The 27,126-nt window shown below is 37.2% G+C and overlaps 1 protein-coding gene across 2 annotated transcripts in view; it reads left to right on the plus strand.

The window, feature by feature from the left end:
* The window catches only part of GSTCD (glutathione S-transferase C-terminal domain containing), a 77,892-nt gene that overhangs the window by 37,816 nt on the left and 12,950 nt on the right, over nt 1-27,126 (plus strand). For both annotated transcript variants that reach the window (XM_074823211.1, XM_074823212.1), the window contains exons 6-8: nt 23,794-23,909; nt 24,126-24,170; nt 24,568-24,696. In XM_074823211.1, coding sequence (XP_074679312.1) covers nt 23,794-23,909; nt 24,126-24,170; nt 24,568-24,696 — 290 coding nt within the window. The remainder of the gene's footprint in view (nt 1-23,793; nt 23,910-24,125; nt 24,171-24,567; nt 24,697-27,126) is intronic.

Below are 27,126 nucleotides of genomic sequence, written 5' to 3' on the forward strand. Positions count from 1 at the left end.
GTGTGCTGTGAAGTGTCCTCCAAACCTTGAAAAAGGTTACTTAAATATTTAGCAAAATGGAAAGAGGGATGAAGCAACAGTGCTAACACTGAAAAATGTTTGTTTAGTTATATTAATTTAGTTCTATATTCTGTTTGTTCTTGTGCTATGTGTCTTCTTGAAGGCATGATTGTGAAGTGTGCTCTGTTGAAAAGACTGCGATGTACTTGTGCAGTCTAATGCTGCAGAACAATCCAGGTAATTAAGAAGAGACTGCCTCAGTCCTGTCACCATGACCTTTGTCATGGGTGGCTTTGGTGTGACTTCCTTCACTTCCAGTTTGTGAATATTTGCTTATTTTGAGCTTTCCAATCATAGTAGGTATCTGTTGGTCTGCAGAGTCCTAAGGCCAGGGACTTTTCTGTTGTCTGTATTCCTGTAGTACTTAAGTTTCTCAACAGCAGCAGTGGTTTTACTGCCAGATCTCTGCAGTACAAGTCTGATCTGAATTAGATGTTGGCACTCTACTGTATCTGTGACAAATTAGCACACAATTTGGAACTTGTGCCTAGATACTCCTATGCTAGCTGTGAGAGGACACCTGAAACCATACTTGACTTGGAAACAGTGCTATAGAGAGAATGTTATCTAGATTAAAGCTTTTCAGTACAAGTTAAATGTCAAAAAAATAAAGGTGGGTGGGGGTGGTGTGGAATTGAAAGTGTTACTTGAGTCCCCAGGGTGATATTGAATCAATGCTTTGCAATATGAGGAAGCTACATGTTTGGTCTGGTAGTAGTAGCACTCAAACATGATTTCATAACTTGTTTAGGTTCCACCTGACCTAGAATCCTTTCTTGTGCTTAATACTGCATGTACCCATAATTAGAGTCCTTGTCCCAGAAAAGCTTGTTGCTTGGAGAATCTCTCCCTTGTTCTTCCTAGAAGATTCTTATTCTGTCACTTCCTCCATGTATTGAATTGTACTTTGATTTCACTTGGTTCATTTTCAGAGTCATTTCCTAAGGAAGAAAAGATAAGGATATAGAACTCAGCAGAGAGTTATGGGTATCTCAGTTCTAATATCAAGTCCTTCCTCACTTCCAGTATTGAACATCTGAAAGAATGTATGATCAGTCTGTTCATTTCACCATGTCATTACTATCAAATTTGTTTCCCCCTAACTCTATGGAAACATTTTGAGCCCAACTCTGGACTAGCATAAAAACAATGTACTATTTTGTTTCTTTTGACAATAATTCAGTAGTATGACTGGTTTTGAAATAATTTGGCTGAGATCACTGCATCTCTGATCACTGTAAATCAGTAAATTAAGAAACCCAAGGTTTCCTCTCCCATTTTTTTTACCTTTAAAGTTTAAGGGAAGGAGGAAGATCCAGGAAAATGTGGGCAGTCCTAACAAATTCAGTAAATGGCTTAATCTGAAATGCACAACTGCTTACTATTGGAGTTTATAGATCTAGCTCTACAATAACACATGACCTAAGAATTTAGGCCTTGTTTGTTGAAGACTCTGTGGAATCCTGATTATAATTTAAATGGTTTCCAAAATAATGAGTTGGGATTTCCAGACCTAATTTACCTGTAATACAGAAACGTGTTGCTGACCAGTGTGGTGTTACACTAAGCAAGCAGCTAGAACTTTTTTTAGTATAAATGTGTATTGTAAAGTATTTGTGATATCCTTTAATTGCATTTATGGATCGGTGTATATGGATATGTTTCTTATTTATAATAGAAATATAAAACTGTAAGTACTGTGAAAAGTCTTGTAGCCAGGAGTTTTAGAACTATTTTTTCATATGTAACTTTTAGAATGAAGGGTTAAGAAGACTGTTTATTCTTGAACAGGTTCTGAATTTATTGTTCTAGCTGATTTAGCCCTTTACTTTAGCCATAAAGTAGCTATACAGCTCTTCTGTGTGTGCTAATTCTGAAATGGTTTGCATTCTTTGGTGATTTCTGTGGCAAACTGGAAGTAAGCAAAAATAAATGTCACTATGCTTTAAGCGTAGGAAATGTGGAAGCAAATCCCCAATTTTACATCCAGATCCTGTAACTTCAGACTGGTAGTTTCCAAATAAGACATCTCATTCGTTAGTCACTTAATGTAGAATTTTATTTTCTCTGTCACAACACTTGCCAAAAATAATGTGAAAATAAGTCTGGCACTTAATGATAGTAACTTTCTGTTCCATATTTTTTCTCCAGGTTTGCAGAACCTCTTTTTCTTGTAATTGACTGTGGGTCAGATAGTTTTTGAGGGAGGCAGATGCATTTTGAACTAATGAATAAATCAAATGAATGCTTCATGCTTTCTTAAATTAGCCGTTGTTGATTCTAGTGATTTTTTTTTTTTTTAAGTATATAAATATAAACAGTAAAATTCTTCATTTGAGCACTCCATTGCTTGCCCATTGCTAGACTCTCATTCTTTGTAATTCAGGTTTGTCATCCCCAAAATGTATTTCATATTTATCTGAAGTAACCTTAGCCTGCTAGGCAGGTATCAGTTTTGAGGAATTGTGACAATAGAAATAAATTTTGTTCATGTCATTCCTCTTGGTTTACCTGAACTAGAATATGAAAGCCAACACAAATGGGTATATAGCCATCTTTCAGAATTGTTGGTGTCCCTATATTCTGTAATGTATTTTTTGAGCACAATCTATTGCTGTACAATTTTTGTGAAGCATTGCCATAATTTCTTTGCTATACTCTCATCTTTTTTTGAGAGACTGGAAATGATTTCTTAATTAAAATAATCTGTTTCTCTAAAAACAAACCAAACCCTGAAAAAAGAATTTGAGCTGAGACAGAATAGTTCTTGATCCTGTGTTACATGCTATTCAAAAAACATCTGCCAAATGGATTACTTTCCATTTTATCTGCAGCACATATTTGACATTCTTCTGCTTGTGCTTGTTAGCGGATGCTTTGGCCCAGCTGTGATCCCACTTGATGTATATTGGAGTTATAAGTTCTCTGTAACTTACTTTGAATAATGTTGAGACGCGATGCAGAAAATAAATCATACCTTCAGTCAAGCTTTCTTGACATTTTGAATCTTAATCAATTTGTAAACAAAGGTTAGATTGTTCTTTCTATATTTGTGTCCGCCATTTTTTTTCTTGTTTCATGATTAATACGTGCATTTTACATCTCTGTATGTTTTTACCTGTGGCATAAAGATTACAGCCCCAGTTGATTCTTGGTTGTAGGGAGCAAGTAGAACACATGGCAGAGGTTATGAATGTTGAACTCTATTTGAGCCATAACATCAGAAATTTTGTTGAAAGATTGGTTTGTAGCTGTTGCAATGGCGAACAGTAGGGCTGAAAATCACTGCAGAAACTTTCTGCAGAACATGCTTGTTGTTTGTAGATTCAGCTTCACCTGGTTTTGTATCAAGTTGAAAACATGCAGGTCTATATGAACATATCAGGTTTTGTTATCAAGGAGATGAGCAGATTCTGTGCTGTATTTTTTCCTGAAGGTCCTGCAAGGATAAATTAATCTCTAATAATCAGGTAATCTCATATCTAGTTCAAGGCATTTTATGAACATAGAACTTTTTTTTAATCTAAGTTCACCATTTTAATAAATACTATAAATACTTGCTTAAAAAGTTTTTTTTAAAGTAAATTTAATTTTTACAGTGATTTCTAGAGCTTATTCTTCCCTACTGCAACCATATATGTACTTTGTTTAAATGTAGGAGTATTCCTGTTTACGTCATGTGTGAAAACTGAGCAATGAGAGCTTTAGTAGAATCACAGCTTTCATTTTATGTGGTTCATTAAGGTGATTCAGTTAGATTTGCCACTGTGCAATATATGCAAAGCCAAATAAATAAATTTTAAGACTATTTAGCGTATTCTTTCAGTTTTGTATCACAAATATACTGCATAGCTGAGTGCTCCATACTGCATTAATTTCCCATTTGATTTAATTTCATTGTGTGTCGGAGAGGGACAGAGCATAGCACTCAACTCATTTTTTTCAGTTAATTTTCTGAAGTATTTTCAACTTGGTAATAATTAATTAATTAAAAAACAAAACAAAAAGAAAAACCCCAAAAAACCTAACCCTGTAATATTTAACTCAAAACAACTTTATGGAGAAATCAAATCTGATGGAATGTGGTCCGTAGTCCATTCGTAAATCATCTAGTGGCTGCTGCATGAGTAAGATTAGAAGCATACTTCCTGATTATATTTTTATATAAAGCTGCAATACAAGAGAAGAAATGGACTATAGAACAGCCATTGATTATCAAGGGATGTTGAGCACCTTTGTACTTAAGGGGGAAATGAATTGAAAACCATTGATTACTTTATCTTCCATCCGAAGATTTTAGGGACTGTAGACTATTTATATTGCATTTTTCTGCCAATATTCACCATTACGCAGGTATATGATGGAGGTTGCGGTTACTATCACAGCTCAGGTTTTCTTGGATTTTGTAATTAAAAATACCCCTTAAAATTACAGAATACTCAGTTATGAATACTTCTATACTCACGTATAGTCTTTTTTGTCCTATTGTAAGAAACACTTTCCCCTGTAACTGCAATATAATTATTTTTGTGTAGAGATGCTTGTTCTGGCTTTGTGTCTTTTCAGCTTGGTTTACTCAAGAAGTGGTTTGATTTAAATAAAATGATCCCATCAAATAGCCTCAAAATAATCCCACTTTTATACCAGAAATGCCTATTTCAAGGATTATAGTTGTATAACAGTATCAATCCAACGGATGAGACTTATCTCTGTAGGTTAGGCTTTGTGATGTGCTGTGTCTGTGTTTAGTTACTGTCAAAACAGTTTTATGTTTTTGGCCTTGAGGAGAATTTGCTCTCAATGTCAATACCCCTTTAGCTCGCTCTTCTTTGAATGCTTGTTTTGCAAAGGTCTCAAGCATCTGCAGAACTTCTGCCTCGGGAATATCACAGTAGTATGTATGTGCCTTGCTCTCGTAGGTGGTGTCCATGCAAAGGTGAAGGATCCCCATGTTTCTCAGTTCCTTTCAGCTACTTTGAGGAGCTTTGATTTCCTAGTGACCTGTGTTACTGACACCTCCCCTTCTCAATTCCCCACACAGTTACAGCTCCAGAGAAATAATTCTGCCTGTCAGTGCCTACATTATAGGTAGAAAGGGATGCAATAGGAATCTTGCAGGTTTTTCTGCATGGAGTTTGTGAATAGGAAAACTTAGGAAAACAGGATAACAAAAAAAGTTGTGACAGGCAAACTTTATTCAAGTATAGCAAGCAATCCATGCAGTACAGAGCTTTTATATATCTTATGTTGCTGCTGCTCTAGATTCTTCATTAGTCTTAGCTGTGATAGTTTAAACGTTGCCAAGCTTGAGCATACAGAGTCGTTTATATTCTTATTTTTCTAGCAGAAGTGGTGCTTGATTTCCTTGTTTAGAATAGTAATGAGCAGTGATAACATACAATATATAATGGAAGAAATTTTAAGGAGGACGTGATGCTAAAGCGGCTTAACTTCTGTATGTTATCCATACATTTTTAAAAGTTACATAACTCCAAAAAGAATATATTTTATTTTCCACTTTTATGTAGTCATTTTTTAGTGTCTTCATTTATAAATGATGCAAAGCATTCCTACAGTCAGTTATCAGAAATATATATGTTTATATATATTAGAATATATTTTATGTTTAAGAACTATTAGCTGAGGCATTGCTTAGCAGAGGCACTGCTGAGGCATTTCTTAGCCAGGTACTGCTATAAAGTGTATGAAGTACTCATTTTTTCAATGCTAGACATCCCCTATCACAATTATTAGGTGGTGAAGTGGTCTATAGTCACAGACACTTGGTGATCTATTAGGTCAATTTCTGCATCAGCATTAAATGATGATGATATGGTAAATATATCTGTATGATCTCCAGTACCCCAACTCTGTATCCACAGATGATGTTGATGAAGGAAGAGTAATTGTATGAGATTATTTTTGCACTAGAAGGACGGTATGGTACTTGAATGGGTTACCCAGTGGCCTGTGGTATTTGTATGCTTGGGGTTTTTTAAGATCTGGCTAGGCCTGACCAAGTCTTGATGGTAGCTCTGATTGGAGCAGGAGATTGTACCAGCATAACTCCAGAGGTCTTATCCAAAAAGCCATTGCTGTGATGATTTATTGTACTGTTTCTTTGTGCATTTTCCAGCTTTTGGCTCCTTTGACATTATAGTGGCATATAAAGTTTGTGTCAGAGACCATTTTCTACACAATGCCCTACAAATATTTGCCTGTTGTTTAAATATCTTAGATTTATGTTCTATACTACTCCTGAACTACCTCATGGTTTTACTATTTTCTTGTGTTTAGTTGTGTATTTTTCATTAAGGCAGATGTTTTGCTGAATCTGCTTTCTGCCAATTAGTAGGAGATAGATTTTCTTTTTAAGTTTCTGAAGGCAGATGTTTCTTTGCCGAGTCTTTGTTTAGTTGAAAGCTGATTAATTTCTGTTGGAAAAGAGTTCATAATTTTTCATTTCTGTTGGCTTCAGATCAATTTCTGAAATATTTATGGAAATTCAGCCAGCTGTTTGAATGACTTCAGTCCATACTACCCAATTCTTCTGTCTCTCTCCATCCCCTCAAAGCTGCTTGTCTAATTTTGTTCAAGTATAATAAAGTTATTAAAATACACTGGGGAGATGAGGGAGAGAAATGCGCTAATGTTTTCCCTCTGCAAAGGGAGAACATAAAGAGTAGGAAGATACTATTGTACATTTCCTCCTCTAGATTAATTAATACGGAGTTTTCATGCTGGAGAGAAGTTTATAGATGACCTTGCTGTTTAGGTAGGTGGCCTTAAGTACGCTGTTTGTACAGTAAACAGGAGTGATGTGTGAAGTTAAGCTGAAAGTACTGCTGTTTGTCTTGCAGCCAGCTGTTCAATTGCTTGTTGTGGAAGGGCCAGATGAAATCATGTCTTTGTTTCCTAATGTTCTTTACATGTAAAGCCTAGGGGACTCAAGTACGGTACTGGGCTGGTGCTCACAGTTTTCATGAACTTTTTTTTAGATTTAAATCCCAGTCTCTGTTTCAAAGGTGGTTGAAGGGATTTATGGATTTTTCTGGCTATTTGCTTTCATAAACTATGTCAGAATAATACAAAAGTCAAAAAGCTGCTTAAGACACAAGTAAAAGGAGCTTTTTGTTATTAAAACCATTGATTAGGCAACAGTTGCCAATTGTAGTGTTCATTGTCTTGGAAACCCAATTTTTGCCTCTGCTTTGGATTCCAAGAAAATGAGAACCTGTGACAATCTTTGCAAGCTTGAGTACTTTTATTCCTTATAGTATCAGTAAGGAAAGACTCTCTTTTGCTCTTTTGTCAAAAGCATGTATATTTGTAATGTAGAGAACTGTATGGACAATTAGATTTTCAGCAGTGTTTCTGAAGTGATCTTACATTGGATTAGCCAGAATTAAAATATTCTCTACCTTTAGGTAGCTGCCTTTAGGCAGCTTTCTGAATTGATATACCCAAATTGTCTCTAATTGGTATTTTATACTTGCTCTGAAAATGAATGTATTTATTTGTAAGTGCTGTATGGCATAAGCTGGCACTTCTGTGTTAGAGAGGCATTTCCCCTTATGTGTAGTCCTTCAGAAATGCAGTGTGCTATCAACACCCTACCAGCTCCCAACATAAAACACAGCACCATGAGGGCTGCTACAGGGGAAAACCAATTCTGGCTCAGCCAGACCCGGTACAGTCTCCACCCCTTATTCCATACCATTTATGTCATGCCCAGGTCCCACATAACACTCATTTATTCATTCTGTAAGCTTTCTTCACTCCTCCAGATGTTCAGTGACTTGGCTCCCATCTGTCAAGATGGATGTTCAGGACAGGAGCAGTATGTTTGACTGTTGGACTCCAGCACCGGCTAGGTTTGGGTCATCATCGCACATATCTGGTTCACTCTTCCTCGTTCCTACTTGCTCCATCACTTCCTGCAACATACAACTCAACAGGAAGGGGGTGGGGTCACCCTTGGTCCTCCGAGGCAACCACTACGTGTATTGGAGCCCTGCTTCCTGAGAAGGCCCAACATCGCCTGTTCATGGGAAGTAGAGAATAAATCTGTTTTCTTTTTTTTTGCTTCTGCGCGCGGACCTTTGCTTCGCTTTGCTTATATTAAAACTGCTGTTGTTTTACCCACAAGGGTTGTTTTTTTTCCTATCTTATTTTCTTTCTCCTCTTTGCCCTGTTGAGGAAAAAAAAGGGGAAGGGGGGGGGGAAGTGATAGAGCGACTTGGTGGGTACCTGGCATTTAGCCAAGGTCAAACCACCACAAACATGTTGAAATTTTATTACATTTTCTTTTTTTAAACTTGATGTAAAACATTATTGTCTGCATGTTGCATGTTTTTGACCTGTCATGAAAAATTTCTATTTATGACAGTATTGTTTAATTTCACAATCTTTCTGTCATAAAGTGTGCAGTAAAGTAACATTTGTTTGTAATGGATGACTATTGCTATGAAGTATGAATCAGATGATCACACCATTATTATTTTATATTGAAAGAAAAAAAGTAGGTATTTATTCTGTTCATTTCATTGGTTTGTCTTCCACTGCACTATAATTAGCTGGTGCTGATTATAGTCAATTTGTGCTTTACCTAATTTGGAAGGATTTGAATGGGTGGTTTGGATTACTGACAACAATGAAAAGGAGCAGTTTGAACAGGAGCATTCTGCAAAATGCCCTGATTTGATTCATGTGTATAAATAACATATCTGTTGGAACTCTAAAGGTGGTTTGGGTACCAATGGACTATATGAATATATTTGTTTTGAAGCCTGTTTTTTTCATAATAGTAAATGCCTAAGTTGCTTAGCAAGTGGTCTGGTTTGATATAGTTACAGAGCTCCTCAAAGCTGAAAATGCTGACCCAAATTGGTTACCCAAAGCACCATAAACATATCAAAGGACTATCTGGTAACCATACTTGGCTGTGGTATGCTACCTGCACAACTACACAGCTAACATTCCATAACAGGAACTTAATTATGACTAGAGGACTGCCCTCTCAGCCACTTGTGGCTTACTCATTTTGTGTTTGTAGTATGAGAAAGCACTGGAGGGAAGAGAATATGGAAAGAGAAATGCTAATTGAAAATATCTTTTTTTTTTTTTCAAAATCTGTCATATGTACTACTCATAACAAAAGTTTGTTTGACCTCCAGAATTGCATTCTATAATAAATAAACTTTCATTCTGATCATCAGCATTTACAGTGGTAGACTGGTAACCTGGCAGAAGTAGACACTGACCTTCAGTATCAGAGATTAAAAGAGCACTTATCCAAAGCTGGTGACTCACTTCAAAACTGCATGGAAAGCATCCTAGTTAGCTGAGTATTAAAAGGAATTAATTGTGTTTACTGCCTAAACTGCAGTTCATTTTGATTCCCCCCACCGCAACTTTGCTGAGAAAATTAATTAGAAAAAAAAGAAATGAAACAGTTAAGTGGTCAAACAGTTACTAAAACTGAATTCAAACCTCGTGATGGAGTCATGTAATTCCTATATTTTTTATGAACTCTTGAATGTTTTTTCAGCCCTTTTAACTAACATAAACCATGTAAATACCAGACACACTCATCTAATAGAGTAAAATTAATTGAATTGAGTACAATTTTCATAAACTCCAGATTTATACAGGATCAAGCTATAAGTGCTGTAATAATTGCGGTGTAGATCAGACAAGGTAGAAATCTGTAACCATGGCCTTCCCATGTGCAACTAGAATGCCCTTGTTTGGAATTCATATCCAGCCATTGTGAAATGAAGTGATATTTGCTTATTAAAATGTTAATGAATTATGAATCAGTCATCAAAACCTTTGGAGTGTGGGATTTAGAATCATAGAATGGTTTGGGTTGGAAGGTTCCTTAGAGATGATCTAGTTCCAAACCCCTGCCATGGGCAGGGACACCTTCCACTAGATCAGGTTGCTCAAAGTCCTGTCCAACCTGGCCTTGAACACTTCCAGGGAGGGGGCAGCCAAACTTCACTGGGCAACTTGTTCCAGTGCCTCACCACCCTCACAGTAAAGAATTTCTTCCTTATGTCTAATCTAAATCTACCTCTTTCAGTTTAAAACTGTTACTCCTCATCCTATGCCTACACTCCCTGAGGCAGAGTCCCTCCCCATCTTTCCTGTAGCCCCCTTGAAGTACTGGAAGGCTGCTATAAGGTCCCCCTGGCTCCTTCTCTTCTCCAGACTGAACAACCCCAACTTTCTCAGCCTGTCCTCACAGGGGAGGTGCTCCAGCCCCTCGATCATCTCTGCGACCTCCTCTGACCCACTCGAACAGGTCACTGTCCTTCTTATGTTGGGGGCCCCAGAGCTGGACATAGGACTCCAGGTAGGGTCTCATGAGAGCAGAGTAGAGAGGGAGAATCCCCTCCCTCGACCTGCTGGCCACACTTCCCTTGATGCAGCCCAGGACACTGTTGGCTTTCTGGGCTGTGAGCGCACATAGCTGGCTTATAGTCAGTTTTCCATCCACTAATACCCCAAGTCCTTCTCCACAGGTCTGCTCTCAATTCACTCCTCGCCCAGCCTGTATTTGTGCTTGGGATTGCCTCGACCCATGTGCAGGACCTTGCACTTGGCCTTGTTGAACTTCATGAGGTTTGCACAGGTCCACCTCTCAAGCCTGTCCAGGTCCCTCTGGATGGCATCTCTTCCCTGTGCCACACAGCTTGATGTCATCAGCAAACTTGCTCCAGGTGCACTCAATCCCACTGTCCATGTTGCTGAAAAAGATTTAATTTTTATAATGAGTGAAATGCAGGATGAATTTTCAGGGGTGAAATTCCTTTTCATTAGGTTATGTGTTTGGAGGGATTCCTCCAGCCCTTTATCTTTGTACAGTAGACAGACATGATGTGTAACGTTAAGCTGAAAGTACTGGTGCTTGTCTAGCAGCCAGCTGTTCAATTGCTTGACACATAAGGGCCAAATAAATCGTATCTGTCTTCAAAGTCAGCTCTTCCTGTTTCTGAATTATTAGTTTAGGTTCTCTCACTCTTATTGATAAGCAAATCAGAGACAGGAATCATCCAAATTAATAATATACCTAATATTTAAAATTATTTTTGCTTAACTAGAGGCAGTGGTGGGAAATACATCAAAAGGTGTCTTTCAGTCTTACCTTCAACTACTTGTGATTAGCTACTCCTTACTGTAAAGAGGCATTTAGCTCTTTTTCCTTAACAATCAGTTATAGATATTCAGCATAAGGAGCTTAGAAAGGGAAATCTGCTGTGTTCCTGCATGCACTGTGTATAGGCTGCCTCTCAACTACTGAGAGTTTGTTCCCTGGAGGCAAGATCCTGCTGAACAGCTGTGAGTATGAATGGCAGGGGCTTCTGGCCCTTGTTCTGACCTCAACAAGGGCCTGTCTCTGTTTCCTGATGGGCAAGAAGCTCTCCTGTTTCTGGAGAGACAACTGCTTTTAGCCCCTGGTGAGCGCTGAATTCAGCAGGAATTAGCCATTCCCCCTTCTCAGCAAGACAGTAGCTGTCTATCAGTATGTTAGGCTTGTGAGAGGTAAAGAAACCATTTGATTCTTGTTTCGTTGTCAGGCAGTGACATCTTCATCTGAAGAAATTTTGCAGAAAGTGAGCAGCCCCTACCTCACAAACCTGACATTTGGTATAATATTATTCATGGGTAAACACAGCACTCCTTTTTCCACATTCATGACAGCAGAAGTTGCTTTTCCCTTTCCCTTATTCTTCCCCGAAAGTTTTTTCCTTTTTCACTTTCTAAGGTTTGTATTGATGTGCTTTTCTCCTCAGATCTTACTCAAACACTTTGCTGTAAGTTATAGATGGGTTTGGGCACCTAAGGAGTGTAAGATAAAGGCTCAGGTAGCAGCAACAGAGGAGGTAAGGTGAGGACAGGAGATGTAATTTTAAAGGAACACCACTGCTGTAAAGCTGTTGCAAATCTGTCTGCTGTACTGTGTTTTCTCTGACACCTGCTCTTTGAGCAAGATATTTAGAAATCTTACTACCTGTAACATATCCATTTGTCGAATCATAAGATAATTCAGGTTGGAAGGGACCTCAGGTGGTCATGTAGTCCAGTAGGATCAGTTATGATCCTTATGATCAACTGCTCATGAATTCTGAACACATTAACTTCTCTTTGTGACGTCTTGACCCTAAAGAAGTGGAGGTAAGGGAGAGAGATTAAGGAAAAAAAGAGACAGGAGTGCAGGAGAGACAGTATATGAATAAATGTGAGAAAAATAAGTGAAAGAAGGGTAAATGCAGTTTCATTCTTTTCTCAGTTCTGTCATGACACGGTGTTTGATATCTTCCTTGAAAGTCCATGATTATATAATATTGCCTGCTTTCATTTTAAAACAAAGCAATTCCCTAATCTTTGGGATTCTAGAAAAATAGCTTGAAAATATGAATCTTCAGAATGACAAGGATGAACAGACATTGTCAGATAGCTTGAACGTGTAGTAGCTCAAAATTTTGGAACTAATCTAGTGTTTTGGGAAAGGTGCTGATACATGATTTTTCTAAAGATTGCTGTTGGCAATATTACAACGTGAAAAACTTGGAAGAGCATGGCTCTGACAAGCACAAACTAGTGTGGATACCATTAATTTGAGTACATATGAAGGCTTCATAATCTAGTACACAAAAGTTTAAAAACAGTGTAAATACTAGATTAGATGTGTAAAAATTATGTTAGCTGTGTCTGGATAGCTTGTTGAATATTCAGAAGATGGGTTCTGAAGATGAGCAATTAGGAAAACAAAGCAAAAACTTTTGTAAGTAGAACATAGTTACATTCAGGGGGAGCTCAGCATTAATTTTAATTTCTTTTTACTGGCATCTGTTGACCTTTATTTTTTTTAAAAAAGGTGACTTACTCTTTTTGTTGCTTAAAGTCTGATAATACAAAAACAGAAGCAGGCCAAATTCCTGCTTAGGTTGTCAAAGGTCAGTTTTCATGGCTGTCTGACCTTTTTAGACTACACCAAGATAGCGTATGTGAGATGAAGGGGTTTTTTATGCCTGAAGTGATAAAGCTATTTTGCCTTAATAAAGAGCAGATTGGTTAGTAAGATCAGAAGGGACTCATATCTAAAAAACCAATAAAATGCTCTTGTGGAGCTCAGTTGTCTGTCTTGTCCTTTTTATTATTTTCCTATGTCTATATATTTTAAACCATGCATCGTAGCATTCTCTTCTCCGCCCTTGACCGTAGCTAAAATATCACCACCTTTGATCATAAAATCCTTTGTATAGGAAAAATAATGTGTACTCTGAAGTTTTCTTTTCTGGCCTTATCTGTTGAGTGCAAGTGCATGCTATATGTTCTCCAGAAGGATAGTTTATAGACTTTATTGTGATGTTTGGGTTTTTGGGTTTTCTTGTTTTCCCACTTCAATGAATGCTAAGGCTGTTATTCTACATGTGTACACATTAGTAACTTTGTGAATGCTGTTAGTTCTCTTAGACTTGCCAGGAACATTCAAGTGTGCAAAGTCTGGTCTCTGCAGAATGAAGACTGATGCATTCTGAACTGCAAAGTGCAGAGCAGCTATGTATTCTTAGCTGTAATGAGGCTCTGGGCATCAAATGTTGGCTTTTGCCAACCTATTTGTTAGTCCTATCCTGATCAGAGGTTAGTTTAAAAATCAAAATAGCACAAAACAACACAACTTTCCTGAAAATCTAGTTATTGTTGTGATGAACTGGAAAAGTTAAGGCACAAAGTACCAATGAATACCCAGTGATCTGGTAGGAAAAGGTAAATAGACTCTTATACCAAGACAACTTAATAGCAATTTTCTTCATTTAGTAGGTATTGCTGCTTTTAGAAATACATGAATCTGTAGAATTGGCATATGTACTTGTTACCTCTTTTAAAAAGTAAGCTTTTACATGCCCTTTTACCAACAAGTAAAGGCATGTGTTTCCAGATATCATAGTTCCAGAACATCCACTCAGGGGTTAAAAAAACCAGCAAAACCAAAAAAAAAGCCTTCCCCTGAACTCTTTGGATAAATGTGGTTGCTGATTACTTCTATTCATAAAAATGCACTCTGGGCAGCACGATATCCTTCTGTCTGCTACAAACAGTAACATGATAAACCAAATTATTTTATAAAATGCTAATAGTAAAAATAGAGGAAAATGAGATTTTCTCTGTTGCAACCTGCTTTATAAAACAGTGTTTTCCATGAAACTTTAGCTCATACTTCTGTTCTCCAAGAGCGAATGGAGAGAGAGCTTAAAAATAGGCAGAGGTGAGGTGTGGAGAACAATAATAAAAGCACAGTCCTTCAGTTAACGTTGCTGGGTTTTATTACTCACTTGCTGTTTTGCTTATGTCTGTGATCATAGAATCATAGTGGTTTGTGTGGGAAGGGACCTTAAAGATCATCTAGTTCCAATCCCCCTGCCATGGGCAGGGACACCTTTCACTAGACCAGGTTGCTCAAAGCCCTGTCCAACCTGGCCTTGAACACCTCCAGGGAGGGGGCAGCCACAGCTTCTCTGGGCAACCTGTTCCAGTGTCTCACCACCCTCACAGTAGAGAATTTCTTCTTTATATCTAATCTAAATCTACCTCTTTCCGTTTAAAACTGTTACCCCTCATCCTATCACTACACTCCCTGATGAAGAGTCCCTCCCCATCTTTCCTGCAGGCCCCCTTGAAGTACTGTAAGGCCACTATAAGGTTTTCCCAGAGCCTTCTCTTCTCCAGGCTGAACAACCCCAACTCTCTCAGTCTGTCCTCACAGGAGAGGTGCTCCAGCGCCCTGATCATCTTCGTGGCCTCCTCTGGACCCACTTGAACAGGTCCATGTCCTTATGCTGGGGACCCCAGAGATGGACACAGTACTCCAGATTGGGTCTCATGGGAGCAGAGTAAAGGGTAGAACCCCTTCCCTCGACCACACTTCTCTTGATGCAGCCCAGGACACAGTTGGCTTTCTGGGCAGTGAGTGCACATTGCTGGCTCACAGTTAGTTTTCCATCCACTAATACCCCAAGTCCTTCTCCACAGGGCTGCTCTCAATCCACTCCTCGCCCAGCCTGTATTTGTGCTTGGGATTGCCTCGACCCATGTGCAGGACCTTGCACTTGGCCTTGTTGAACTTCATGAGGTTTGCACAGGTCCACTTCTCAAGTGGTAAAGTAGGATATTTCATGATAGGATTAATATATTAAAATTCTGATAGAGAAGTAAGGAAATAATTATAGAATCAGAGCCAGATTATTTTTTTTTTCAATTTGAGCCAACTCAGTTACTTTCTAAATTAAATCAGTGGGAAATCTGTTTTAAGAGGAAATCATGTTAAGCCAATGCAGAAAGTCTAAGCTGAAAAGATCATATGTATGAACATATATATGTATGTATATATGTACATATATATGCATATGTATATATTTTCATATCCAGTGTGTGGTAAAAATCATCAGAAAAGCAATTTGCAAAAGTAAAGGAAGAGCAAATGAGTCAATAATACCCCAAGTTATCCGATCTTGTATCTAATTAAGCAAATGTTTTAGCCTCTGTAAACAAACATGACAATTTAAATGGAATAGAATGGGCTCCTATTTCTCTGAGAACTAAAAAATAATGATAGATTGTCTTGAGTCATCTATGTAGGAGAGTTAGGAAGCAGGTGGTTGTTCACCATAGATACTATTCTGTTTTACTTACATTTTTCTATTGAGGAGTTCAGTGAGCAATTTTTCAACTCATCTGCAAGCTCCCTTTTGTACTTTACGATTCTTTTAATATTATATCCAGAATTAGGGAAAAGGATGGTTAATGTCGCTTGGTGATACAATTAGTAAAGCTTATCTTCTACTCTGATTTTTGCATAGGAATTTATACCTGGTTAAATAGAGGAAGTGATTTACGCTTTGAGGGCTTCAGTCATGGTCATATGCTTAAGAAAAACTACAAGAATTGTTATAATCAGTCTTTGTAAGTGCAAAACAATTCTGTTCTGTCCTAAAATGCTGGTTTGCTTTCTAGGACCATGTCACAGTGCCTAGGGAAAGCCAAGGAGGAAGCTGAAGTGCGCGTATACCATGTTAATGTGGAGTACAGCACTAGGACATGCTCGATTAATCAGTGAATGAGACCTACTTCATAGGGTGCAGTGTAGCACCTTACAGAGAAACAAGCTGAGGATTCCCTAAAAATAGTAGTAGAGACAAAGGAATTTGAGTTTTTGAGTTTAACACTGCACTAACAGGACTGTTACCACTCAAAGAGCCAGTACAGTTGCCATCATCTTGTGTAACTGCATCTTTTTGCTGCACCTTGTAGATATGTCTCTTGAAAAGGCTTGAGCATTTAATTATCCCAGTAGTCTTTGGAGATCTCTGGCCCCGCTGTCTTTATATCACATTACAACTCTATGATATTGTCTGCAGAGCCAAAAAGCAAGTACTTTCCCCACCTGCAGGTTGCCTTTTGGTATACCCTGGGAAGATGATCTTGGAAAGGTAACAAGATCAGAGGAATGAAACAGAAAAAAAATAAGGTTTGCTGTAGTTTTCTCTACAATAAAACATAATTTCTGACATAGAGCTTTGGCTGCAGAACTAGATATTTTGTGTTGCTTCAAAGTAGGTCTCTTGCTTCTGATGAGTCTGTCCCTGGCCTTCTGAAATGTCTTTAAACATTGCTGCAGGTAGGATAACCCAGAAATATCTCCTCAATGTAATGAAAATGCTGATTAAATATCTACTTGAAAATTCTTTGAAGTTGGTCTGAATTAAATGTTTCCATTTACTTTTCAGTGAGAGTCATTTGGAAAATTCACCTATTGTATTCACCCACAGTTAATTGTATTAGATTTTAAAGGGAACTGATGTAATGGAAAACGTAAAAACATTGAAACTTCTTTTTATAATTTGACTGATGTTTTCTTTGTCACTGTCAATTCCAGCAGATTCAATATCCCACATTATAAGAAATACTTTTATGACCAAATATAGCAGGTTCTGCATTTCCTGAGTATTTTCAGCTTTGCTTCTCAGTCGGTTTCATATCTTCATAAGCTTGTAAAATTTCATTTTAACATGTCAAATGATTTGTTTTAGCATTAGTCTGGATCAGACTTCCTTTTTTGGGTGGACTCAAATTTATTTTCCATTTAGGTGTCCCTTTATTTTTCTTAGCAAATGAAAGAGAATTCTCAAGATGAAGAAGCAAGATTATTGCTAATAAATTACTTTATACTATATGTTAATGTAAAATAGTAAAAACAAATACACAAAATTCTTTCTCAAAACTACTCTGTGTTAGAGGCCAGCCTTTGAATGCTGCATTCATGTCAGAGCTCACAGTTTGACCCTTGGACTTAATGCAGTTAGTAAAAGAGTACATTCTTTGTAAGTAAGAGGTAAACTTCAGTTGACAGACACTTTGTATTCCAGCATCAATGAAAAGAGCCAGACTGAATTATTTCACAAAGCTATGCAACAATAAGGGAGTTGGACATAAGGAAAATAATTTATACTGAGCCTGACAAGTGGAGGGCCAAGGTTAGTGTCATTCTGCAATCTAGACTGCCATGAGGAATCATCAGTTAGGGACATTTTGCAGTGTTGTTTTACAGCTACTCTGTAAGAGCCTGCTTTATTCCTGAAGCTGAAACCATACTCTGAAGAATGTAACTTTTTGCTTCTAAATGGACAGATTTATATCATTTAGGAGATATTCAAGTCCCAATACAGGATGTGGTCAGAGTTCTCTCTCAGCAGCCATGCTTTCTTTTCTGAGTCCCCCACTTTGAGTTATACCCAAGTGTAAAAACCACAAACACACTATTTTCTGTATTGAGTTCAGATACTGCTTAAAAAAGATAATCATCCCATTTTCCCAGTCAAAGTGGCCTCCCTTCATCGTTATAAAAGGGAGGTGAGAGGTAGAGGAGGATTGAGATACACTTGCCTATCGCATGCCTCTTTGCCTTTTGATGGAGTATGTATTTTAGACTGTAGTTCAACTGGGTCTTTACCACGGCATACTTGTAGATGATGCTTAGACTGGCTGGCCCATCTCCTGCTACTTCTCCTCTCTCCTCTGGTGTGGTCATGCAATAAGAGTAGGAAACAGATGTGGCTGAAAGCTAACAGCTGCCTTCTTGGGAGGGAGGGAAAGGGAGTCAGGTCAGTGCAGTGAAAGGGGGCAGCTGGAAGGTGGCCCCAGGCTGTAGAGGTGGAAGGCAGATATTCAACTTTCAGCACAGGCCCACACAGATTGAATTAAAGCAGCTGAAGTTGAAGAAGAATATTGTTCAAGTAACCAAAGTGACCACTGGACCCCGACAAAGTTACTGTCCTTGCTAGTTGTATTTATTGCCAGATTTGGCAAAGTTCTTTTTAAGAAGGTATTATTATTTGTGACTAGTGAGAGTATTTCTTTGTAAATAAATGTCAGCTGAACTGGCATCCTTCATCTGTTTGAATTCCGCTTTTTCTAGCGGTTGCATGGGAACCACTGTACAGCTATATTAATCTCACAAATACTACATGTAAAAAGAAAAAAATCACCCATGATGCAAAACCACAACAACCACTCCCAAAACAATGAAGCAGACAATCCCTCCACCTGCCAACAGGCACCAAAAGTAGTGTAGCTGGAGATGACATCATCAAGGCAAAGGAGATATGAACTGAGTATTAAGAAATAATTAGAATGTGCTGAATTATTGTAAGGAACTACCAGAGGAAAATAAAAGCATTTGTTCTGGAAAAATTTGTTCAGGTTAGTATAAAATAATAAAACTGTTGCTTTTGCTTATAGTTACCGAGTCTTTTTGCTGTACTAAGAGTAAATCTCCCTAATCAACATAACAATAAATACACTGTACCTGAATTTCTGGGAAAAGTAGACACATTACCATTTGAATTATCTCAGGCTTCTGGAAAACCTAATAAAAAGATACTTGTGCTAAAACAATAGAAGTATGCAATTCTGCTATATGGAATAGGAGAATGCATGTTATGTGTTATATGTTTGTTTTGGTAGCTGTGTGTTCAGTTGTGCGGTGTTATGACTTCAGAGTTGAATAGGGTTAAAGTCTTAGAGGTGATATTTGGGTTTTGCTTATTTAAGGAAACTTTTATGACTTTTCAAGTTTAACTTGAGAAATATGGAAGTGTTATTTGAGGACTGAAGGATTATATGAACTTGAACACTGACAAAAGGTAATATAAAAATAAAGACTTTTTGCCTTCTGAAAAGTTACATTTCTTTGTGCCAAAATGCAAGATCTGTAAGTGCCACAGAGATTTTAAAACTCTGCTTGACAAGGTCTGACTTAACAATAAAGTTTGATTTGTGAAGTCAAAATACTTTTGTTATGATCATTAACTGAAAATGAGTATGAATCTTTCTGGGACTGTATGGCAATCTGTCAGTTGGGTTCTTACGAGGGTAACAAACCATTTTATGGGGGCCTTTCAGTATATTGTAGAAAAAGGCCACATTCTTCAAGGTTTTTGCCTTGTAGGGCTAAATTTCAAGCTACTTTCTCTTTTATTGGTTCTTGAAGACAACAGTATTGTTCACCATCACAGGGCTTCAGAAATGCAAAGTGAACTGTAATATTTTTAGATGCAGAAGTTCTAGTTTAATTCATTGCCTCTTTGCTTAATGAAGGACTAATTAGCTGTCCTAACAAACATTCTCTATAGGCTATGTTATGGCTCCCTGTGTTTCCATAATTCTAGATACCAAGCTCAAAATACAGAGGTAGAGCAGACAAAAAAAACTATTGGTTCAAGCTTGGTTCTCTCCATCTTTCAAGGGAATATATGCTACTTATTATATGCACAGTAAGGGAAGATGAAACCTTGTTTGTTGATGATCACGAAGACTGAATTTTTAGAGAGTTTTTAAAGCTATAGGCTTTTTTTTTTTTTTTTAAGTATTTCTTATTAATTTAATATTCAGGAGGTCAACTCAGGTAGTGAATCTGTTGTTGCTGATGAAACCTGTTATCATTATACTTTTTGATTTTTAGTGTCTCTAGGATCTATTTGCTAACTTTGCACAGTATGAAAAATTGATGGTGTCTTTCAGTTGTACTTGATATTAATAAATCTCACACCTCTCAGGAAAACCTTAGCATTAGAGAATAAGAGGGGAGAAGTTGGATAAGAAAGTAAGAGCATTTGCATGCATGGATTTTTGTGCTGTTTGTGGCATGACAGGTGTGGTCTGTCCTTCAAGTGTTGTGCAGGAAAATGGCTCAGAACATTTGTACTAATGCTGTTGAGAGGCAGGAATTGGAAGCAGAAATTGTCTGCCTGGTCCCTCTCATAATTACGAATATTGAAGTCGAAAGTGGATATAAGAGAGCGATACAAAAGTTATCAGGGGAAAAAAGCATTTACAACAAATCCCATTAAGTTAATTGTGGCAGTTACTTGAGCTCAGGAAGCCTTGAATTCTAAAGGCTTTCCACAAAGGGAGCTTGCAACTTCATACCAGGAATGAGCTTTAAGTACTTTTATTACTTTTTTTTTCACCAAGTAGAAAGAAAATTTGTAAAGGTCAAACTTGGTTTTATTTTAGGGTTTTTTTTACCTAATGCTTGTGAGAACCAACCCATGTTAAAAATGCATCACACTGTAAATGAAGCCACCTAAGCTTATGAGGCAAATTTTGTTGTGTTCAAACCCATTTTGGAGAACAGAGCTGAACTTTTATCTTTGCAGTGTATTCCTAAGGGATTCTGTGTGCTTTGGCTGTCTTGAGGTTCAAAGGGCAAGTCCGTACTGAATTCTGTATAACAAAAAAACTCTGTTTATGCTTTTATCATGCTTTTGGAAAGCCTGTTTTTCTGTGTTTAACTGAACCTGGAATTTTATCCAGTAGTGATCAGGAGTTATGTCCATGTATCCTTCTTGCTGTTTGTGCCTGCTGCTGCTGTCCACTAGTTCTGGACCTTCAATATCACAAGAGTAGGCTTATACCACAGTTAGAAGTGTGCCTGCAGTTTATAAAGATAAGCTGAGCTAATTTTAAATCGGTACTTGGATTTTAGCAGAATAGGAGCTGAACACATTTCGGGAAGGCTGGCTTGCCCTAAATGCAGAGCTGTCATAGCAGTGTTGCTGTATGTGTGCAAACTGGTTGTTTAAAGCAAGCTCAGATTTACTGAGCTGAGCCGCAGTCACACTTCTTAGAGCTGTGTAATCATAGTCAGATGTAGATATTGTGCGTGGGCAGCTTCTAGTGGGCTGCTAAGGAAGCTGTGTATCTGTTAGGAAGTCTGGACTTGCTTGGCTGCCTGTTTGCTTATCAGATGAAAGAATTCAGATGTGACTCAGTTTCTTGCTGCCAACATAAAAGGGGAAGGCATCTGGTCATTTCTTTTCTGTTTTAGAGCAACAACTATTTTACTAAGTACTTTATCAGGTAGAATTAAAATAATTGAAACAGAAACAATAAGATCTGCTGACTGATGAAAACAAATGCAAGTAGTAGTCTGTATTATCAAGATAAAAGTCCCTGTTAACTGTACCCCCTTGCCACAGCTGTATTTCAGGTGTGGGGGATATAGCAGACAAATATAAATTAGTTTTCTTGATTATTTTATTGCCCAGGTAGCCTCAGTTAGATTAAATCTATGTGCAGGACAACAGCTACTTTTTAAAACTCAAACAATTCATTGTGGTTGTGTGTGCGGGTATGTGCATACATGTACACAGAGAACGTACTTGTGTGGTTTCTAGGTATAGGATTTTCTAGGTATAATAGCACAATACCCACCTATCTAACAAATTACAGGTTTGACCTCATAAGCTGAATTTCTAGCTCAAGTACCGTGACAGTGCTTGATTTTGCACATGCTGGAATACCTGCATCTTCCACTGGCTACAGTTAGAACTGTAGGTGTTGAGAACATTTGAACATTAGGTTATCAAATAGAAGCATGAAACTTAAAGGCAATCTGTGGAGCAGTTCACATAGGTATTTGGCACACAAGGAATTAGGGTTTCCAGTATAGTCTTTCATAAAAACTTTTTCCAAGGATCTACTCATGTGAAGGAGATGATTCCTTAAAATGTATTTGTTACTTTACATAATGTGGTAAATGTTTCATATCCACAGTCCCTGTATACATTTTTGTCATTAGAAAGCTTCATTTTCTGGGATGTATATAAAGCATAATCTTTATGGCAACTTTGACAAAGGGTGAAAAATGTTTGAAATGCAACAGTGGTTTTATTTTTATAAAATGTACTGGTTTATACTTACAAAGTTGATAAGTGAGGAGGTTGTATTCAGTCTCTTAATTTCCGTTAAGAAGTAGTACCCGTTTTAGTATGTCACCATGGAGCACAGTCACCTAGGAATATTTTTTAAAATATCATTACTTTGGTTTTTTTAAATGACTGTCTGTGCAATAGGTGTGCAGAATGAACTCTGCCCTTCTTCCTCTGCCTTCTGTTGTTGGTTTTTCTTTTCTTTGCCCTGACAGTATACAATGTAATGTCTTGAAAAGTGTTTTTTTTCCTCATTCTACCCACAGCAATGCAGTGATAATTTTATCTGATGAATTTGTTGAATTTGCTGGATTATTTGTTGAACTGAAATGTTATTTAAAGTAAAATATAACACAAAAAATACATTTTCAGGGTAGAGATTTAAACAATAATAAATGCAATTTATGATGATGATGAGAATTGAACTGCTTTTGTAGCAACCAGGAAACTTCACTGATTTGTGGGTTTTATTCTGAACTACTCCTCAGTACTGGAAAAAATGTGTTTTTAATAGACAAAGGTAATGAATTTAATACAAAACTGGAGAGTGCCCATACTCAAATATAATGTGGTATTCCAAGTAGGAAGTATGTTCATATTTCAGAGAACATTATGATTGGTACACCTAAACCTCCTTCATGGAAACTCATTGTAAAGATGAGCTGATGAATACTTTTATTGTCAGTGTCTATGTCAATCTCTGCTTTCTGAACAAACAAGAAAATTAAACAGGTCTGTCCGCACTCTATTAGCCCCACTGAGACAAAATGCGTCTTTACAAATATGTAAGTGCTGACTAAACAAATTCATTAAATGTGAAGCAACTGTATGTTGGACTTCACCAAGCACATGTGAAAGAAATTAATAGTTTTTCCGTTTCTGGTTGTGTTACAGATGTGATGGGAAGCCAGACTTTTCTACACAGGAGTAGTTGCTTTGAGACGTACCTCCTTACACACACAATCATTTAAATAAACAGGGCTGCTTATTATGAAAAGTGTCAGGAGAAAGAATACAACTTTTAAAAACAAGATGCTTAAGGATGTTGTGTAGCTATAGTAAATAGGATCTGTTTTGGCAGCCTTACTGTGAATGGGTTTGAGCTCTGTTTCTGGGCATGGTTCACAGGTTTGGTATATAATCAGGCTAGACCTTACACTGATTTGATTACTTTATATTAAATTACTTGTAAATACTTTATACAAGTCCGTTCCTAAGGATACATTAACAGCAACAATTGGAAAATATATTTTTAAATATGCTGAAGGTATAGAGAAAGCTCTAACAAATATTTGTGAATTTAGCTCAAAGTGGATTTGGATGCCCAAGTGTTCCAGCCATTTTTTAATCTCAGTCACAAACTTAATTTACAATGCTTTGCTGTTACCCATTTAAAATTATCAACATTGAGAACTTCTGATCACTACTTAGGCATTTTCTCTGTCATCCCCAGGAAAGATGTCTAGAGACCGGGCTCTGAGGAAGCAGCAGCAATTGAATAATTTGGTAGCAGCAGTGACAAAGCTTGCTAAGCCTGGAGATGTGATTGTGGATTTTTGCAGTGGAGGGGTAATGTATATTTTTGTTTGCATGATACAGTTTCTTTCAGCTGTCATCTTTGCAGTTCTAGGTGGTTGCTGCTGCAAAGCAAAAGTACAAATACTGAAATCTTGGATGCTTTCAAAGGTTCTGTCACTAGTTAGGCGATGCTTATCATGTAATGAGTTAACAATGGGGGACACTGAAAAGTGACTCAGATTTTGTTGTTTGTTTTTGTTTTCACAGGGCCATGTTGGAATTGTTCTTGCTCACATGATGCCGTCATGTCAGGTAAATTCTAACTAAAAGTACAGGTGGGTATGAGCTTTTGGTCTCTGATAATCATCTTAAAAAGATGCACATGTAGGGAGAATAAATATGAAGACACAGTTGTCTCAGCAGAGGACTTAGATTTGAAACATGCAAATTTTTATCATAATCCCAAATGTATGCAGTGCTTTCCTGAGAAAACAAAAGTTATAAGAAAATACTTTGTATTTGCAAGATGAATGATGTTGGCAAGTATTAAATGCTTTTCATTGCTAATCCTTTTGGAGATCTCATGCTCTGCAACGAGTAGTTTATAGGTTTTCTCAACTAAACTACAAAGTTTTGCACTTGTTGGTAATGTTGTGCTTTGATTTCTCAGTATTATTTTGCCTTACTTTCTCCTATGTATGACATCTAGGTGGTGCTCATAGAAAATAAGGAGTTGTCTCTGGTTCGTGCTAAAGACAGAAGTGATGAACTAGGTTTAAACAACATTTGGTTCATTCAAGCAAATTTGGACTATTTTCATGGGACTTTTAACATTGGGGTGAGTGATTATAACTTTTACACTTCAAAACGTTAGTGTCTTGTTAATTATTCTTAAAACAACTAGAATACCTATGAGAAGAAAATTTTGTGTGTCCTTACAGACAGGTATTTTTGATGCTATGAGAAGCACCCTTGTTATATTAATCTGTATTAATGTTGTTTTGTATTTATTATTTGTTGCAAATCGGCATTGCTTTTATATTACATGAGTTAAGAAGGAAGTGTCTGCTCCAATCAGATAAAAAATATGAGTGCTGTCTGACCATGTTGAAGAAAAAGTGGGGCGGATTCTCGGTTTAATCTTGTTATTTTAAAATCAGTGATTCATTAATGGATATATTCTGGAGAAGGTTTTGAAGATGGGAAGAGAAGACTTCTGTTTCTCAAATTAAGCCTGAGTACAGTAAAGTGAGGTCAGAAGTGTAGTTAGGTGACAGTAAAAGCATTTTAAGATAAAACAAACAACTCGAAGACTACACAATAAAAAACTGAGAAGGAACTATCATGACGGAGAGAATGTTATACTGATGACATACATGTGTATTCAATGTACAAAGTATACTCAAGCTATATTTATGAAGGCAGAATGATATCTCAGTTCTGTAGGACTCATGCTGAGCACTCCTATTGCAGTCAACAGGTGATATTCTGACTCTCAGTTAACTGTAAATGAGCAGGCCAAAGGAGGAATTTGAGTTCTGCAGGAGCAAAGTAGGTGATTTGAATACCGATTCGAAGCATCTGTGTTAGACCGGGTAAGTAAATGAGATGAATGTCCTCTCCACAGTTCTGCAGCCCTAGTGAAGAGTAAGGCATAAATAGTCTTTTGTAACTCTGAAAGATTCCTGTCTTCCAGTTTTATATTCTGTTAATAGAACCTGAACTTTTACAGCAAGCCCCAAGCTTTCAGTGTGAGTCTGACTGTTCTTTAAATCATCCATCCAAGGGCCTGTTTCGGCTGTAGCTGAGGATCTTTAATGCTGAAGGTTTATGGTATGTGAACAGTGCTGTTTAATATTTGGTTAGTTTATTAAATAAAGGAAAAGAAATACAGTGCAGGAGAAAGAGGAGAGAATAAATTATTTCAGCCCAGTCCTTCCAAGTGTAAATTTTAAATTCTCTAGCTTTATTTTCTGTGCTATGTTGTCATATAAATTTCACTGGATGACCTAGAGATCTATTTCAAAAAATCATGAATAATTTACTGAATTCTGTGTGTGAAATGTGTAATAGTTTGTCAGTGAAATGAGTCTCCAATTTTGTGATTGTTGGAGTTCCTGTGTTCTTTTTTTGGGGTCTGTTTCTAAGGTTAATACTAAGTTAAATACCTCTAATAAAAAAATTGTTATATTCTCTTGCGAGTTTTGTGACAAGGAAAATATTGAAGTATATGTCAGAAAAATTCACTTGGAATTTCTTAATTTCCAGGCCTGTGATTTCAGTTTCTTTGACTTGATTCTGTAGTCTATTCAACAGACAAATCTGGAGCTTTCCCTTTTTTGGGAGACCTGTATCAATCTCAGCTTCAGAATTAGTTTGTATCCTACCGTGATTCACTCTTCAGGATTAGCTCATTAACTCAGGATTGACTTTCCTATGCAGCCACCAGCTGGCTGGTTTACTGACCAGTAGCACAAGTGTTTGGTGTTGTTTGAAGGTAAATAATGTAAAGTTTAGCTGCCTTTGTATCATTATGTCATAAACACTGGTTTGATAAAAAAATGACAATGTAATACCAGAATACGTGGATATGTACAAAGTTTGGCAATGCATTAGTTCTAAACCCATCTTCTGAGGCTTGTCAAGGTATTCACTCATTGCATGACTTCATTTCCAGTAAAACAATGCAGTGTAAATGTGAGGGTGGACACAATGACAAGAAATTCACTGGTTATAGTGCTTGAAATGTAAAGAGGTATAGAAAAATGAAAGTGCCAGAAGTAGTCATCTCTGCTTTTGGTATTAGTTTAAAACATGTTTATATGCGTTTTAGTTACCTTGACATCAAATCTGTATTACTTAGCTATTTTCTCATCTGTTATCTGCCAGGAGTTCAAAAGCAGGTTAAAAAAAAAAATATGTTGACCACTTCCCTTTTGCTCCACATAAAATTTCTACGCTTATTGATTGTTGGGGTAATGAACTTAAACAACCTGTTTGAGTGCCAAATGTACTGGTACACTACACTATTACATGTTGTGTATAACCACCAACCACAATAAAGGATTTCTGTCTAAAAGTGAAAGCTTCCAAATATTTCCATGCAGTGTTCATTTATATGCCAACACCCAGAGGAGTCTTTGAGATCTTAGTTGGTTTTAATACTTCTGTAGTACTATCTCAGCCAATTTGTGAGAACAAGATGAAAAGTTTAAGGTTTGGTTGGGGGGGGGGGGGTATATTTTTGAGTGTGTTGAGTTCTTTTCAA

Source organism: Strix aluco, chromosome 4, assembly GCF_031877795.1.
Source record: "Strix aluco isolate bStrAlu1 chromosome 4, bStrAlu1.hap1, whole genome shotgun sequence".
In the NCBI taxonomy this organism is placed as follows: Eukaryota; Metazoa; Chordata; class Aves; order Strigiformes; family Strigidae; genus Strix; species Strix aluco.